At 39.9% G+C, this 18158-nt stretch overlaps 1 protein-coding gene across 4 annotated transcripts in view; it reads right to left on the minus strand.

Annotated features, from left to right (window-relative positions):
• FOXK2 (forkhead box K2) overlaps positions 1 to 18158 on the minus strand; it is a 119557-nt gene that overhangs the window by 58289 nt on the left and 43110 nt on the right. Inside the window, exon 1 of one of the 4 annotated variants that reach the window (XM_044981587.1) lies at positions 13377 to 13772. The exons of the other annotated variants lie outside the window; for them this stretch is intronic. Coding sequence (XP_044837522.1) covers positions 13377 to 13741 — 365 coding nt within the window. The 5' untranslated portion in view covers positions 13742 to 13772. Of the gene's footprint in view, positions 1 to 13376; positions 13773 to 18158 lie in introns of those variants that run through there. 4 annotated transcript variants of the gene reach the window in all.

Genomic DNA, 18158 nt, shown 5'->3' on the forward strand with positions numbered 1-18158 from the left:
TAACCCTCATCACATTGAGAAGCTCTCCTTCAAGTGCTCGCATGACTTCACACACTGTTCTCTTGCATGGCCAACGAGCCTTCAATGGCTACTCTATTTTCCCTTGGTGCCTTCACAGCCTATCAGCAGCATCTCCTTTTGTTTCACCACACTTGCCTCATGGGTAAGCTTACCTGCTCTTATGGCTGCAGTTACCACCTTTATGACTGATGAGACTCCAGATCCTCCTCAATATTTCTTCAAATTAAATGTTAAAAACCAGAAGCCTCTTTACTCTCTTATAGGTTGACAACCGCACAGTCACTCAAGCTCTCATCATCTTCAACTTCTCCCCGCATCTTTACCTCTTATCAAATCTTGCTACATCTCCCTCTTGAACATTCCCAAAAATCCACCATTTCCACTCCAGTCCCAATGTAAAAATATTGGGCTATGTTTTTATCTTTATCATATGACTACTGCAACCTCCTCTCTTCCCTCTCTAATCCACACACACTAACCATGAGGCTAAAATCAACTTCCCTGTCTGATGCTTTTGTTATATTCCTACTTGCTCAAATTCCCTCTGCTGCTTATCAGCTCATTCCAAAGCAAGTTTAAACTCCTCATCCTCACATTCAGACTCTGCATGAGGATGTTCATTCTGAGCTGTCCTTATTTCTCACTACTTCCCTATTCATATTCTGTGCTCTATTAACTCCTCCTTCCTCTTCCCTCTCACATGTGACTTTTTTCCATACAGGCCTCTACACGTTAACACTCCCCCTCTTGTGTTCCAAGCTTCCTAGATCATCTCCTCCAAGCACTTCCTACAAAATCACTATTGCTTCATCCTTCACCATTCCTATACTCAAACACATTAACTTTTATTTACAAAACTAAAAGAAACGTAACACCTGGAACCAACATATTTGTGCAAGTCCAAATTATCTTATTTGTGTGCCATATGCCTCTTTTGTCTGATTTATACTGAAAATTTACTGGGGCAAGAGTTTTGTCCATAAAGCACCCCCATATTACCATATAAAATGACAAATTATGTTCCTCACTCATAGGCTTTATTTAGCACACTCAGTCTGGATTTAAGTCTTCAATGTCCTTAACTCCATTTTTAGTTCTTAAAAAAAAAAGCTGACTAAGTGCTTGTAGCTCCACAGCCATATAGAATTCTTAGCTGCAGCTTGGTACAGTAATATTTTATAACACAGAGATCCATAGCTTTAAAATATCAAAATTCCAGGTCCAAGTTTTTGCAGAAATATTTGTGCTTAAATGGCAATTTCACTTATCTTTTTCATGCTGTAGTAGTTTTGGATTCTTAATCCAATTACATATTATTCTAACAAACATTTTAAATCAAATACTCTATTCCTGCTCTCAGACACACAAATATATTTTTCTACTGACCTGAACAAGCTCAGGAAGTGATTTACGATTCTGAAAACATTGGTATTATAAATAAAAATGATTAGCATGTACATAGTAGTTTACGTGCTCAAAGCACTGTACATTCACCCCCTCCCCCAACACCCTTTTGTCGTAAATCGTTATCCATATTTTACAGATGAGAAAAAAAGACAAAAAGGTTAAACACATTGCCCACTGTCGCAAACAAGAAGTCAGCAGCAGAGCTAGGATTAGAATTCTCAACCCTGTGCTCATACTTCCAGATCATAATGCCTTCTCTTTTTAATTTTCTTATTTACTTTTAGAAAATCCAAATTTAATTTCCATTAAATGTGTAAAAAGAAATAACCTTCTCCAGTCTGTTTACATAGTGACCTGACTTACTACCAGTATCAGGACTAACAAAGGTTTTGGCCTTACCAGCTGTATTTCAGTTCAAGAATTTGCATAGGAGTTGATGTATTTTTATATGGTTAATAAGCAACTGATCTTTGACATTTATTGGTGTAAGCCAAATTACATGATTAAGAAAAAAGCATAAATTACCAAATTTGAATCTAGAGCAGACAAATATAGAGGCACACAGCCGTGCTCAGAAGTGCCAAACTAGATGTTATTTAGTTCAAGAATCACATGAAAAAGCAAGCCCAGCCTCAGTGCCTACTATTACTGGCAAAAGATATACTTCACTTTAGAGCAGTGGTTTTCAACCTTTTTTCTTTTGCAGACCCCTAAAACATTTGGAATGGAGGTAGAGCCCCTTGAAAATCTTAAAGAGTCTGCAGAACCACAGGTTGAAAACCAATGTTTTAGAGAAATACTTCATTATACCCCAACAGGAGATAATTAGGCAAGAATCTACTGCATTCTTTCATAGCTTTCTAAAGTTTAATGCCAGAAGCATTAGGAGCACCTAGTCTGAGTAGATCTACACTTAAAACACTGCAGCAGTGCAGCTGTGGTGGTGCAGCTACGCCACTGTGGTGCTTCAGTGAAGATGCAACTGTGCCAACGGGAGAGCTTCTCCCATTGGTGTAGTTCAGAGGTCTCCAAACTGTGGGGTGTGTCCCCTGGGGGAGCACCAAGGAATGTTAGGGGGGAGGAGGGACAGCTGGGGCACAGGCCGGCCCCCTCCCCCCCCCCCCGAGGGTCAGGGAGGGAGTGCCACCCAGCCTCGGGGGGGTGGGGGCACAGAAAAGGGTAAGGGGGCAAACAAGGTAAAAAGTTTGGGGATCACCCAATCCACACAAGAGACAGTAGCTATGTCACCGGGAGAAGTCCTGCTGTCGACATAGTGCTGTTTACACCAGGGGCTAGGCTGATACAACTGCATTCCTCAAGGATGTGGATTTTTCATGCCCCTTAGCAATGCAGTTATAACCATGTTAATTTATAGTGTAGACCTGGCCTGACATATCACAGGCCACATTTCACCCAATTACCCCTATATTGATCTCAATGACTTGGGTTTGTCTAAAGCATAACTTGCATTTGGCTAAAGCATATCTTCCAGAAAAACATCTAGTCTTCATTTGGAGACATCAAGAGATGGAGAATCCACCATTTCTCTTAGTACTCTGTTCCAACAGTTAATCACCCTCATTGCTAAATATCTGTGCCTAATTTGAATGTCTGGCTTCAGCTTCCAGATACTGGCTTCTGTTGTGTTTTTTATTTCTAAATTCAAAAACCCTTGAATACCTGGTATTTTCTCTCTATAAAGGTACTTATACACTGAAATCAAGCAACCTCTCAAAATCATCTTTTTCATAAATTAAATTCTTGGAGCTTTTTAGTCTTACCATAAGAGTATTTTCTCCAGTCCTCAAATCATTTTTGTGGCTCTTTCCTGCATCCTCAAATTATTCAATATCCTTTTAAAAACGTGGACACCAGAACTAGACACAATAGTCCAGTATCAGACTCACCTCCCTCCTCCCATTTATTACTCCTGTTTATATATTCAAGGAACAGACTAGTCCTCTTTGCAACAGTATAGCACTGGAAGCTTAACCACTATGACCCCTACGTCCTTTTCAAAGTCACTACTTTCCAAGATACAGTCCCTCATTACGTTGGAGTGGCTAGCATTCCATTTCTTATTTCTAGATTCATAACTCTGAATGAACTAGTAAAATGGTGATGTGTTGGTTTCCAACAGTGCTACAGAAAATAAACTGAATTTAATTTTGTTTAGTTGTTCATGAAGACATCTCTAATCTTATTTCCCATCCCTCACAGAAACCTAAACTGTGGAACAAACCATACTTGACAGTGCTTCTTTAAGAAGCTTATATACAATTTCCAGTATTGTAGCAAAAAGTACAAAATAGAAGCACATTTAAAAGCTGTGATACAAATAACACAACCAAATGAGAAGAGACTTAGATCTTAACTGTTCGAGCTAAAGAGAATTTTTGAACCTGTCTCTGCTACCTTGGAATGTGAGGTGCTACAAAAAAATCATTATTTCGTATACTTTGCTTTGATGATCTGCTGGGGTTCCCCGAAGTGTGAGGCACTGTGTACCCCTCTCAGCCTCAGCAACTGAGAGCTTTGGGGCAGCTAAGCAATGTGTCATCTTCCTGACACACCAGCTTGTCTGCCTTGCCAACAAACTCTTCAAGACTCTGCAAGTCCAAACCTTGCCTAGAAGATAATAATCAGTGAACTCCAATTCTCAAGTTCCTCATAGATGCTTTTCTCTGCAGTGTTCAGCCTCTCCTTACTGTAGCACCCACTAAACCTTAACAAGTGCACTGTTCCTTTAAAGAGACAGTACATAGATTATTAAGTGGAGTTGCCAAACCCTACACTTAAATCAAAGCACAGAGTTAGTTTACAGTAAAAGTAAAACAAGTTTGTTAACAAAAGGACATAGGTTTAAGTGACACCAACTAAAAGAAATAAGGATAGAAATGATTCCAAACAAAAGTAAAAATACACTTCTGAGGCTATGTCTACACTACCGCTTATGTCGGTCTAACATAAGTCACTCAGGGGTGTGAATAAGCCACCCCCAGAGCTACGTAAGTTACAACTATTAAAGCGGCGGTGTGGACAGCTCTGTCAATGGGAGAGCTTCTTCCACCGACTTAGCTACCACCACTCATTGGGGATGGATTAATTAAGTCGACAGGCAAACTCTCTCCTGTCAGCCTACGGCGGTTAAATTAGAGCGCTTACAGTGGTGCAGTTGCAGCTATCTACTGTAGCCATAGCCTGAGACTAAATCAAAACTTAAACTAGAATCTTTTGTTCAATGAAGTTTTTTTCATGACAATCCTTTCAGCATGGTCGGCCTGCTTTTTAGCCATAACCCCAACACACAGAGCTCAAAGTGTTTGGTTTATTTGATGACTCAGGTAAAGGGTAACTATAGGGTTCTTTCCCTTCTTCTTATAGTCCAGTAAACCTTTGAAATAAAGTTTCTCTCTCTTGCTGTGGTGTAGATACCATACTGCTTTCTCCCCCACGTCTTAGCTTGATATCTTTGTTTACTTTATATGTAAATATACCTTCACTGTCTCTGCCTGATACCCAGGCAGGTCTGAGAAACAAATACACATTCCTTTGTCTAGGTCAGACTGGTCTTATGCACTGCTTGCCAAACACATTTTAAGGATTTAATTTCAACACATTTATGACTTTTTGTACACAACCCATACATATACCATGCAATGATTTCCGAGACCAGCATATTACAGTTCGTATATGATACCTTATATGACACCTGTTAGACACAGATTATGACAACAGTGTGTTAGGTACAGTGAGTATGTCAGGCCTTCCAAGAATTGCTGACAGAATAGTGAACCACCAATGGGCCTGTGTCACACCCACCTATCAAAGCCATGAAACCCCAATTATTCCAAAACAGTAATGAAATCTCAACTAAGTAATATGACATTCATTTCCAATACCATCCAACAAGGAATAGTTGCAGAATTAACAAATTTACACCCCACCCCCAACTCCCAAAGCTACAACTAGGTTAAAAAACTCCTCAGAAGCAGACCATCACAGGAAACAACTGTCATTACATTTCAACTTTGTATAGTCAAAATAAGTGAGGCAGTTGATAAAGCCATCAACTTCTCAAAACACTCAGCATGAAATTTCATGGGAGATGTCAGCTAGTTATTACACTTAGTCCGCTACAAACTCATTAGATGTAGTAGAAAAGATGACCTCAGATTACTGCATGACCTAAAGGTTGAAGCTTTTTTTCAAAATGTATGCCCTTTCATTTTCTAATAATTATACACTTTTAGACAAGAAAGTTAGGATTAGGATTTCTTGAAGACATTCTTGTATTTTTCAATAAATGTAGTAGAGGCACAAGACAACTGACTTTCACACTTTGACTGGTTTAGTACTGGTATTGGTATGAGTTAAAAATATTTGTATTGTGCACTACACAATTACCACTTCCCAGAAGTACAGGATAGATCCCTACAATGTGATATTACTTCACAGGAGAGGACAATTTTCTAAAATACAACCTTGATTCAGGCTTAAAACTTACATGGCATGTCCTAATTACTTTGACATCTTTGGGTTGTGATATATTATGTACAACTGTTGATAATTGGCCAAAACTATTCTCCTGATAAGGCATAACAACCCAACAATACAATATTACTCCATTTTAGAAGGGAGAGTGGAAGATACCGCGGTGCTTATTTTCCCTATTTTTATCTTAAATTCCCCATATTAATCTTAGTAGCAACAGAAATAGAATGCAGAACAGTTTGTTACTCTTCTCCCCTCCCTCCAAAAACAAAAAAACCTCCACCACATTATGGCTTAATTTCAAAAGAGACAAATTGTAGGAAATCATCATGTTTATTATATGCACGTATTACACCATGTATGCAATTGTGAAGTAGGGATTTCAAAAGCGTTCTTGTATTTCTACAGTATGTTGGTCAATTCTGAAAGGCAATGGGTATTTTTCAGGCTTTATAAAACCGATATAAGATGTTTTCAATTTGTCTTGTAACATTTACTGCTTCTAAAGCAGGGGTCGGCAATCTTTCAGAAGTGGTGTCCCGAGTCTTCATTTATTCACTCTAATTTAAGGTTTTGTGTGCCAGTAATACATTTTAATGTTTATAGCAGATCTCTTTCTATAAGTCTATAATACAGAACTAAACTATTGTTGTATGTAAAGTAAATAAGGTTTTTTAAATGTTTAAGAAACTTCATTTAAAATTAAATTAAAAGGCAGAGCCCCTCGGACCAGTGGCCAGGACCCGGGCAGTGTGAGTGTCATTGAAAATCAGCTCTTGGCACGCATGCCATAGGTTGCGTACCCCTGTTCTAAAGCAAAAGAACATCTCTCTTCTCTCACATGATTAGAATCCTAATAGTGTGAGAGAAAAAACTACCAATTCTTGAATGTATTTCCTGGTTTTACTAATTCATGTAACAATGCAGAGAATATATTTCCTCTTATAGTTAACTCAGGTGTATGGCCATTAGTAAGCTTACTAAAAAAGGCAGTAAAACTCTCCTATGTAAAGTCATTTTAGAGAGAGAGAGATACTGAGGGCAAATATATGGCACCATAAACAGATTTACATATACAGAAAGTATAGCATCATATTAGTCTGACTGCATACTGCACTCCATACCAAGAGATTAGTGTCTGAACATTTATATTACTGTAAAACTTTAACCATTGATACTCAAATTGATAATCTCAGTGTTGAATTGTGAAAAATTTGTCTTTTGCAATATGCAGTATGCATAAAAGCCTTTATAGAAATATCACATTCATTTTTGTAGTCTCATTTCAAATAGCATGTGTTTTACCTTTAAGGTGCAGAAGAATGTGTTGTGAGTAATCTGTTAATGATCAATGCAGTGTGGTTTCACTGTGCTTGATGTTTGAGATTCTACTTCTGCTACACACAAGTTTAAAGTAGCCACAAACTCCAATTAAATATATTCCCAAATAATATTAGTCATTTTTGTCAACAGACAACGTTACCCATTCTAGAAAATAAACTAAAACATTCTGAAGTCTGATTCATAGGCCGCAGCCAAAACCTACATCTTTCTTAGTATTATGCTTAAAATTATTAAACAGATAAGTTACTTTAGTGGTCATCTGTATGAAATTCTCAGCCACCCCATCAAGCCCCAAATGCACCTCAACCAGAGGCTTCAACAATATTTCAACTTTGTGTCCCTTTCAAACAATTTTATCTAGGGCAGTGGTGTCAAAAACCCTGTCTGTATGTCAAATACAGCTTGCTTGAGGTATTTATCTAGTTGCTGTGACACTCGGATTTTTCAGAACATGAGCTTTTTGTAAAAAATAAAAGTATCCAGTTCTTATATTCATCAAGAAAGCCTTTAAAACATGAACTGAACATATGCCAAGAAAACTAGAAGAATTGTCTTTCTGAATCTGCAGACACTGGGCAACAGCTCCAGGAAAGCGAGGTTACCCTCCCATTCATCTCAATTGTTAACTCAATCCTGGTGACACTTTTCACCTCGCATGTGTGCAATTATGAACCTAATTTATACAATAACTGGACTTGTGCACATAAATCAAGCAATTGCATTCACTAGTGTCCAAATAAACAAAGGGCACTGACATAGTATTGGTTTTGGAGTGCCTCATTTTTTTTTCCCTAAAAAACTGATGCTGAACACAACAGTAACTTCACTAAGTAAAAGTTTAGGTAGTGTACAGAGCCTTGTTCTTTGTACAGAACCTCTTAGTTTTAATAAGTGGGAGAGCTGCTGTAATTTAATTGCACTAATAGAGCCCTAACTTTGTAGGCCTGGACAACATACCATAACTAAAAAGTGTAACTTAGTCCTCTCCACAGAATAAGTGAGACGCTGGCATATAAATATTTAACATTTGTAATTTTCAGAGTGGTGCGAGTTTGTATGGGGGGTTCTATTTCACAGTTGCAAGAGGAGACCCTGAGTTACGCGGTGTGCTGAATATCTGTACTTCTCCAGTGAGTTGGAAGTATTATATGTCTTGCTACATTATTTTCATACTACTATTCTGCATATTAAATGGTATTTTTTAATTAATTAATTTTTAGGATGCCAAAACCCATCAGTAATCCTTGATATATAAGTCTGTGGTTTAATCAAAATACCCTAATACCAGAGGTGGTGTATTAGGACACTTAAGGCCAAAATTTCAGGTGCCTTCGAACACTCAAGTGTGCATTACTGCCTTTCTAAAAAATAAATCCTAACTACTAATAGCAATATGAAAAAAATACTATAAAAACTTAACAGCATTGTTACCAACTGCTTCTACTCCCAGCAAAAAAAGATACTTTTCATTCTTCAAATGAACTGCTGAAATGCTGTAATCTACTTTGAGTTCTTATTGACCAGCTGACAGAAGGACTGAACTCGTGGCTCCTTCAAAACTGTGATTCATACACTCTTACAAGTACAACCACTGATTTTACTTCCTTAAGACACAAAGCAGCTATTACATCACACTTATTTCCAATGTCCTAGATGTGCTGTAGTTGTCCTCATCAGATAAAACAAAAATGTATACTGCACTATGGCGAAATCTACCCTTGTCAGGTGGAAGAGGTTTACTGTTATAGGTTTACCTTCTATTTCTGGTCAACATGAGAGGAAAAATGTATGTAATACATACTGTACTGTAAAGTTCAACTCTCCAATTTCATACTATTTATTGGCCCAATTTGGTTTCCAATGAACCGAGTGGGAGTTCTGACACAGACTTCAATTGGAGCCAATTCAGAAACTGTATTTAATAAAAAATGTCAAACTGTGGGTCTTTCAAAGGTAATTACAACAGGTTTTACTTAAAGCTATGCAAACAAGTAGTTTAACTGGTTTCCGAACACTTTATGTCATGCTTCAGAATGCTTAGACTGAGCGAAGCGCTATTTATTGTTGAGTGTAAAGTTACTACTAATTTTTTCCCCATTTTCTTCATCTAGAAAAGTGACATGCAGTCTGTGTATATGCAAATCTGTTAGGCCTAGGAACAAAAACCACACTGCTCCCACTAATATGCCTCCTGACTGAAAAGACATTTACATTATGATTGAAAGTTTCAGAGAAGTGTAATCAAAACAAAGCTACAGTGACTAAGACAGTCAACTAAACATCAGTAATTAAACATTATATGGTGTTCATCTTTGTAACCACTCTTTATTATTGAAACAAATATGCCACTTTGTTTACCAAACTGTCAAAGCTTCCCTTTTCCCAGATTCTTAAGGTTCGTATTCTGCAGGAGATTGACAAATTTTATTTCAGTTCCCCACTTCCAGGAACAGGTAGGACTGTAACATTAAAATTTTAATTATATCATGTTCAAATATTAATTGTACTGAAGTCAGAGGCCATGAACCTTGTAATTTTAGATGCTTAACAGGAACAGTGACAAAAATTAGACATTTCAATTATTTTTTCAAGAGTAGATGGGTTTGTGGTATTTAGTTTTTGTCTTAAGCTTCATTGTTTGCATGACCGCTGAGAAATTGGGAAAGGTTTTCTTTCATCTTTACTAATTTTTTTTTTTTTTTTACCACCAATTTGCCTGGCCTTTTACTGGAATTTGAAACTAGCCTGGATTTTTGTTTACTTCCTTCTTACTGCACCAGCACTTAGATGAAAACTGCTCTGGGAATAAGGTTGCTGAGTTAACTACTGCAATTGGTTGCATACACACAACAGTGTGTTCTGATCCTACAAAAACAGTGGCCACTAACAGCAAAAACAATCAACAAAAAAATCCCACACGTATATTCAGGAGATTATCCCATAGCATCCGAAAGCTTAATTCCAGAAGACATTCATATTCAGGTGTAACAGTTTAAATACAGGTAAACTTCCAGGCCTTAACTACTGGAATACCACTTTGGTGTAAAAATTTACAGCAATATTTTTTATCCTTATGAAATGCGTATCATACATCTACAAATACTTTTCATAACAATTAAAATTTAGGATTAGTCTCCAGCCTCTTAATTAGGTTGAGAAATATTTAAAAATTGAAACGAAGAAGGGGACAAGCAGGTTTCAGATTTGCTTAAGCATATTTCTGAAAATTATAGTTTTAAAACTATAATTTTATCACAAGCCAGGCATATTGCTGGCAATTTACTATTGTATTTTTTTTTAAAGTCTGAGTAATTACCTGGGCCATAGGTAGGAAGATATGAAACTCGCATCACTCACTTTGAAATTTTAAAATTAAAATACATAACTTGCTAATATATTTAGTTCACCTGGCCTCAAAGTAATTTTATTTTTATTTAAATCTTTGCAGATAACGTTCAATGTGTCAGTTTAATCCATAGTGAAATTCAGGGACATGGCTTCAATGAATAACATTAGTCATCAACATTTCATAATAATTACGTGGTATAAGCAATTGGTGTCTGCTTTGGATTTGCCTAAGCACTGCTGCAAAAGAACATTGCTAAACTTAGAAAGGTACAACTAACTCTACACATTTTTTGAAGGCTTAACTTCCACAAAAGTGGGCTTTTAAATATTTCAGAAATGATACAAATCATAAGCCATTCAACAGTATTTAGCAGAAAGTAGATTTCATTCAACAGCCTACTGGTGACATTATCAATTTTGCCTGCTCTTACAGTTTTAAAAGTTATCCTCACATCTCTCAAAGAAATCACAATCTACTTAGTGTAAAATGTTCTACAATTTCTGACAATGGCTGCAAGTGCACCCCCCTGTTTACAAGGCTCAACTTAAGCACATTCTGTAACCACGAAATATTACTTTAACCAACTTGCAAAGCTTAAAAAGTTAATGTTAAAAGAATGCAGTCCAAGTAATCATGCAAGCATTTGATGCAATCAATTTCAAACAAATACTAATTTACTTAACTCCGCCTATGCTCACAAGACAATTTAACCTTATGTAAAAAATTCCCTTTGTTCACTAAGCAAAATTTTGTGGTGTGTGTAAAATTACCCTGAACAGAAGTTAACATTTTCTGCCCCCATAAGAATTATGTGGCAAAATTACAGACTTAAAAGGATTAAAGCAAAATACAATTCAAGACCCACAATGATAAGGTAACAGGAGAAGCACACAGTAAATGTAATGTGTTTTGCTTCTTATGACCTTAGGTATTTAGTGGAAATTTGCTACCAGATTAAGTTGCTCAAATTAATTTTAAGTCTGTTTGCAGTACATCATATACAAATAAAGACTTGTTTAAAATTAAATACATAGATTCTTTTAAAAATAGTGCATTCTTGTGCCTGTATTTAACAAATATCCTTATATAAAAATAATTTAAAAGCCAGTTATAAAAGAAAGAAAAAATAGATTATCCATATGACAGACATGGTTATTACAATAGGGAAAAAAAAAAGCAAAAATAGAAGTTACAGTTGTTAGAGGTCAAACAAGTCATCCAACTGTATTTCGGATTATACAGCACTACACACACAGCCCCTTAACAAACCCTTTCAGAATTATAGCATTTCCTAGAAAGCACAGGTTTAAGATCGTATGATTTTTATAAGAGTATTGCTTAAACTACAACTCTACCCTGATATAATGCTGTCCTCGGGAACCAAAAAAATCTTACTGTGTTATAGGTGAAACTGCGTTATATCGAACTTGCTTTGATCCGCCGGAGCGCGCAGCCCTGACCCACCCCCCCGGGGAGTACTGCTTTACTGTCTTATATCTTAATTCATGTTATATCAGGGCACGTTATATCGGGGTAGAGGTGTACATAAAAAACATTAAATAGCTAAGCCACGCTCTCTGTCTCCAAAATAAAGTTAAAAACGTACACGGTAACAAGATTCTGTTAGGGACAGCATGCTTTCTATGAAACACACCCCTAAAACATTTCACAACTACTCTTCCGGAAACAATGAAAAACAACCTTTTCATATATTTTAGTTAAGATAGGCTATGTTTTTGAAATATTTGGGATGCACAGACTGTGACAAATGCCTCACTTTTCACACAACTCCTCAAAGGATGGAATGTATATTTGTAGTTCAATGCACCTTTAAAAATACCAGGCCTCACACACTTCCCCAGAAAAATATTCTGCAGAAAAAGATTAATATTTGCTAAAAGTGAAGGAATATATTGTTTGCAAACTTTCTCTTCACTGTTAAATTACCTAAAGAACTACATGTTAAAATTCTGAGTGTATGAATATTTTAGACATAACTCAATTTAGCTAACCATAAATATAAAACTAGTCTTAAACTACGCAGAAGATGCAGAAAATACTACAAAAACTTATTAAAACAGGGCAAATGGTACCACAAAATTTGCTTAGCGCTGATCTGAAATCCCAGATACCTGGATAAACAAATAACTGAGTTCTCCTTTGCAACAAACAATACGAAAGAGTGTATTCGATTCTGTTTACCAACAGTAATAGCTCCAAGCAGTGGTGCAGGCTGATTTATACCCACAAGGTACTATTACTGCACATTGTTATGTGCGAGAGAAAGCAGAGGGAGACGGGTTATCACTCGCCAAAAGACAGCCCCAATGCTCCTGTGATTTTATGCTTGCCACCTGTATCTTACAGACCAACCCAAAGGAAGATGAACGTTGGTGGAATGGATACAGCTCAGGGGCACCAGCCGGGGCACCCCGCGTGCTGGACAAGGAAGCAAAGACCCACCGCGAAGCCAGTTTACAGGGATGGCTGCAGCGAGCACCGGCTGGGTGTCGATGGGTGCTCTGGGGGACGTACGGATGAGATTCATGATGCGTGTCCCCGGCACCGAGAGGACTCCCCGCCTGTCATGCACCATGTGCCAGCAAAATGGAAACGGGGCAGCCGGCGTGCGGAGGCAGCACCACCCGCCCTCCAGCAGGGGGTCCCCGGGGAGGCAGGGGATGGCTCGCTCCCCGGGGCGGCCAGGCCAGGCCGGGCCAGAGGATGCCGGGCTGCAGCCGGCCCGCTCCCCCGTACTCACACTCGGGGCAGCTGCAGCGGGGGCGCCCCCCGCCTCTGGAACACGCCGTCCACGAAGACCCCGTTCTTGCCGAGGCAGCGCAGGTAGAAGTCCCCTCCGCCGCCGCCGCCTCCTCCCGCCCCGCCACCGGGGGCTGCGGCGTCCCCCTGAGGCAGCGGCGGCCCGTCCGCCCCGGCCGGTGGCGGCGGGGGGGCAGCGGTGAAGATCTCCAGGTGGCGCCGGGAGATGAAGCTGGAGTGGCCCATGCTCACGTCCACCGAGCCCTGCGACGAGTTGCGGCCGATGGTCACCGAGCGCTTCTTCATCAGGTACTCGAACTCGCGGCCCTCCAGCCGGGCCACGGCCGCCGCCGCCGCCGCCGCCATCTTAGCGAGCGAGCGAACGGGCCGCCCTCCCTGCGCCCCTCCGCCCGCACCGGCGCCGCAGCCGCCGCCAGACAGAGCAGGGAAGGGGACGCCGCCGCTCAACCCAACCTGACGCAGTCCGCCGCCCGCTGATGGACGGCCAGGGCGGGCCAATGCATGGCCCGCACGCCCATGGGGCTATGCCGCGCCGGCCAATGGCGAGAGGCGCTGGGGCCAGCGTAGCTCAACAAGTTAGCGTGTTAGCCCCAAGAACAAGGCAGACACCCGGAGGCCGGGAAAATGCGGAGCGGAGCGCGTGGGAGGAGCGGTGCCAGGTCCGGCCACACCGAGAGCAACGGCGAAGCGCTGTCTCTAGGGAAGGCAAGGGCCAGCCTTAGCCCAGGCTGCTGCAGGGACAAGGGAGCCACGCGTAGGCCAGTCCCGAGCCGCTCAAGGGCGAAATGAAACAGTCCAGCTAACAGCCCCTCACCCCAGCAAGGAGAGGGCACTGTGCCCGCTGCTCTCCTCCCCCCAAACCTTTCTCCTTCAGGCAACGGGACAAGTGCTTCAGCCCCGGAGTGACAGCTCACACTCGATGCCCATGAGGCATAGGGATACGCTAGCCTGGGCCTTAAAGGGGACTGCTGTCACCTGCAGGGACGCCATGCTTTACACACACCAGGACACTTCCAAAGGGATGCTGATGTATTTCTCCCAGCCAACAGCCTGGGTTGAGCCCCAGTCTGATGCTGGGGAAGCAGGGGGAGTTGCACAGTCCCACACAACCCCAGGGGGCTGACTACACTATCATTAAGCAGCCCTCCCCTGTCCTTTAGTACAAAACAGCAGACAATCCAGAAGAAATACTATCAACAATTTTTGAGCCTTTGTTATCCCCTTCCATGGATGCTTTCAGAAACAGGATGTTCTTTTTCACCACCACGCACCAGTAAAAGGAAATAAAACAAGAAGAATAGAAATACCTAAGCTATGTTTACTGTAGGTGCTATTTTGAGAAATAAGGTGTTGCCTACAGCTCCTAGGCTGTAAGGATGGCCACGTGCTCTAACAGCACAAATGAGTTTATTGTCCCAAGGAAAAAAAATAAGGTTCTCTCTCCATGCAAAAGGTATACAATGTTAGCTAAATTAATTTAGGTACTGATTTAGTTCATGGGTATAACCTTCTGGTGGACACAAACCAATTTAAGAGTGTCTACATAAGGCACTTGCACTACTTTCAGTAAGTTTCTAAACTAATGCAAATTAAATCTGTATAAATTTTAGATGTAAACAAGACCCAATTATTCCAATTTTACAGACAAGTACTAAAGCACAGAGGCCAGTGACTTCCTTGATCTTGCAACGACTGGATGAGCTAAGACTCCTGTGCACCAAGGTAATGATTCAAGCACAAGACTGCTGCTCCCCCTGCCCCCCAAGTCAGGCTACTACCAAGAACTACTTAAATTAAATCAGGTTTTTCAATTTCTGAAGACAGTCTATCTTGTATTGTACAATACATACACCACCATGAGCTGAAAGCCTGTCTTTACCATAGGATATGAGGTGATACCAGCTGCACCTCCCATATCGCCCAACAGCTGAAGGGCAGGATGGATCAGAGCAGGCCTAACAATATGACTGTCAGAGACATTCTGCAGCAGATAAGCCTCCTCCCTCAACACACTAGAGATTTTGCTCTCTTGGTTCCAGAGAAAGCTAAGTAGGGTGTGAAAGAGACTAACTTTCCTACATGCATCCTCACACTCAGGCCATGGTTTTGCCTGTAGTCTGTCTCATAAAGGAGTTACCGGTACTTCGATTTTTTAAAAATTCGTACTGAGGGCTCTGCTGTATCTTTAGGTATGTCAAAAGGATGCAAGTTTCTCCTACATATGTTACCACCATCTCTTTCCCATCTATATTTACAATGCAGATATCAGATGAACCATGACATTCGCTAAGGATTGTTCATGGTTTTAATATATTAGAGGAAGGACCTGAAATATAACAATATGAAAATATTAAGAAAGGCCCTCGCTAATTGCACTCAGTACTTTGCCTTCAAAAGAACACCACCTGTGTACTTAAAGTCTGAGACGTTAGATAGCAGAGCTATACATTTCTTAGTTTCTATAATTAGCAGCATGATGTTGCACACTGATGAAGAAGCCTATTTATATTTATACATAGATATAATTCCCACAAATACTTCAACAGAAGATCTTAAAAGTCCTCAAGAGATTTTTGTTTGGCTGTTAGACGACTCCAGTAGATACTGATGAAACAGTGGCTAACAAGTCATTTTATTTCCAAACCGAATGTCAAAGTGTTTAGAGACATAGGTATGCTTCTCTACAGAATTTAAAATACATTTGGAAATGTATTTTTTCATGTCCTAACCAAAACACAATTCACTTATTAAAAGGCACAGCAGATATCTAGTCCAAAATTTGAAGACTTGAACTAAAGTTTTTTTTAAGTTTAAATTAACAGGTATTTAAACTGTAAAAGTGGATATTAAGAATATATATTAACTAACATGCTTAAAAAAAACAACCATTGCATACTATGTGCAAAGTAATGTCAAGCCAATGTTCTGTGATCTTAGGATCAAATTCACTACTGGTGTAAGCAGGTGCTACACTTTTCAAGCCAATGGAGTTGCCTGCTTACACCAGCAGTGAATGAGTTCATTAGACACTCACATATGTTACTCTGTGATGTTCAGAGAGATATGTGCACTACCAGTTCCAAATAAAAAAAAAGTCAGACATACAGTAATATATTGCAGTAGGTAAGGGTTAAGCTCTTTTGATTAATCTTGCACATATTTTGGGATTTAAGGACAGATTTTCTCCTACATCAAGATATGCTAAGTACAGACAGAGCGGGAGCTTCAAGGAGGCAGTTATGACTCCTGATTCTCAACCTGCCCCACCACTGGCTCGGATGTAAATTAGAGCAGCCTAGGGGATGCTCTAGTTTACAATAGTTGGCTATGGTCCTTAAGGTAATACCAGCTGAGAGTTGCCATAAAGGAGCTCCACCTCCTCCTCACCACACCACCTATACTCAGGGATTGAGGGAAGAGGAAGGTTGGAATAGAAGCCAGGTAAATTCCCAATTGGCCAGCTGCAGCCAGTTCACTTTGCATTGCTCTTATACCTGCACTTTTCATCTATTCATGCTTGTTTAATAGTGAATAGAATTCACAAATTAAAACTGTTGAGAAAAAACATTAAAAAGCAGTTAGTATTCACATGGTGGAAAATATGAAATATACAAACTGAACTCAGTTTAATGCAATCATAAATTAACTTTTGAAATGTCCTGTAACCAGTTTGCTACTCTGCAAAAGAGTATACACAACATTCAGGAGTAAGTGTACTGATGTATTGGTAACAGCTATTTTAATGAGGCGACAGGAGGAGTTTTTCTGCCAGTGCTTTCCTCACCGAGGAAAAAATTCATCCCCCTTCTCTGTAGGGAAAGAGGGACCCATGACAACAGGACTCCCATTTGTGGTTCTGCATTCTATTCCACAAACGGGACAGAGAGGCTGGACGCAATGGCGCCATACCCTCTGCACAGAGCTCAGCAGTTCTGTGCTTGGCCTCTGTATAGATGGGGCCAAAAGATCCATCACTGCATATAGCCTCTTGTCGGGGGGGGGGCTACATAAGGGATCACAAATTATTCCACAGCTGCTTCACAGCCCCCGGGGGGGGGGGGGGGGGGAATTCATCTGTCCAATGCCCATCTTGACTATTTAGGCCAGGATCTGGGCTGTAGATATGTAGAATCGAATCTTTTGAGGGGACTGAGCATGTGTGACTCCCACTGAAGGCAACTGGAGTTGTGGGTGCATAGCACCTCACTGGCTTGGGCCTGATTTGCTAAACAGCTGAATGTAGTCTAATCCACTCTGACATATTATAGCAGCACCTGTTAGCATCACTGTAATTCAGAGTCTGTCAGCAATTCTGTTAAAGAGCCCTATTTTCAGTGTTTATCACTCAACCTTAAAATGAACTAACTGATACTTGGTATATAAGGTCTCATCCAAGAAGACACACACTATCCATTTTTAAATTAAAATAATTCAGATTTTTTTTTAGGATCTGGTTTTATACTCAACACACAATTGGTATAATTTACAATATATTTTCATAGACAGTTGGTATTAACTATAATACTCCAAGCCTGTATTACTAAGAGAAAAATAATTTTAAGAAAAGTTAGAGGATTTCTCTCAGGCATTCTTACTGTATGCACATGCCCTATTTATGGACAAAGTATCATTTTCTAGAAATACATATTTCCACGGACATGACAGAATGGATTATAGAGCAGCCCAATTGATCTGTGCATTAAGAGTCCCTAAAAGTACACATTGGCAACTGATGTTAACAGCTCCCCAAACCATAATGATC

This window comes from Mauremys mutica, chromosome 12 (genome assembly GCF_020497125.1).
Source record: "Mauremys mutica isolate MM-2020 ecotype Southern chromosome 12, ASM2049712v1, whole genome shotgun sequence".
Taxonomy (NCBI): Eukaryota; Metazoa; Chordata; order Testudines; family Geoemydidae; genus Mauremys; species Mauremys mutica.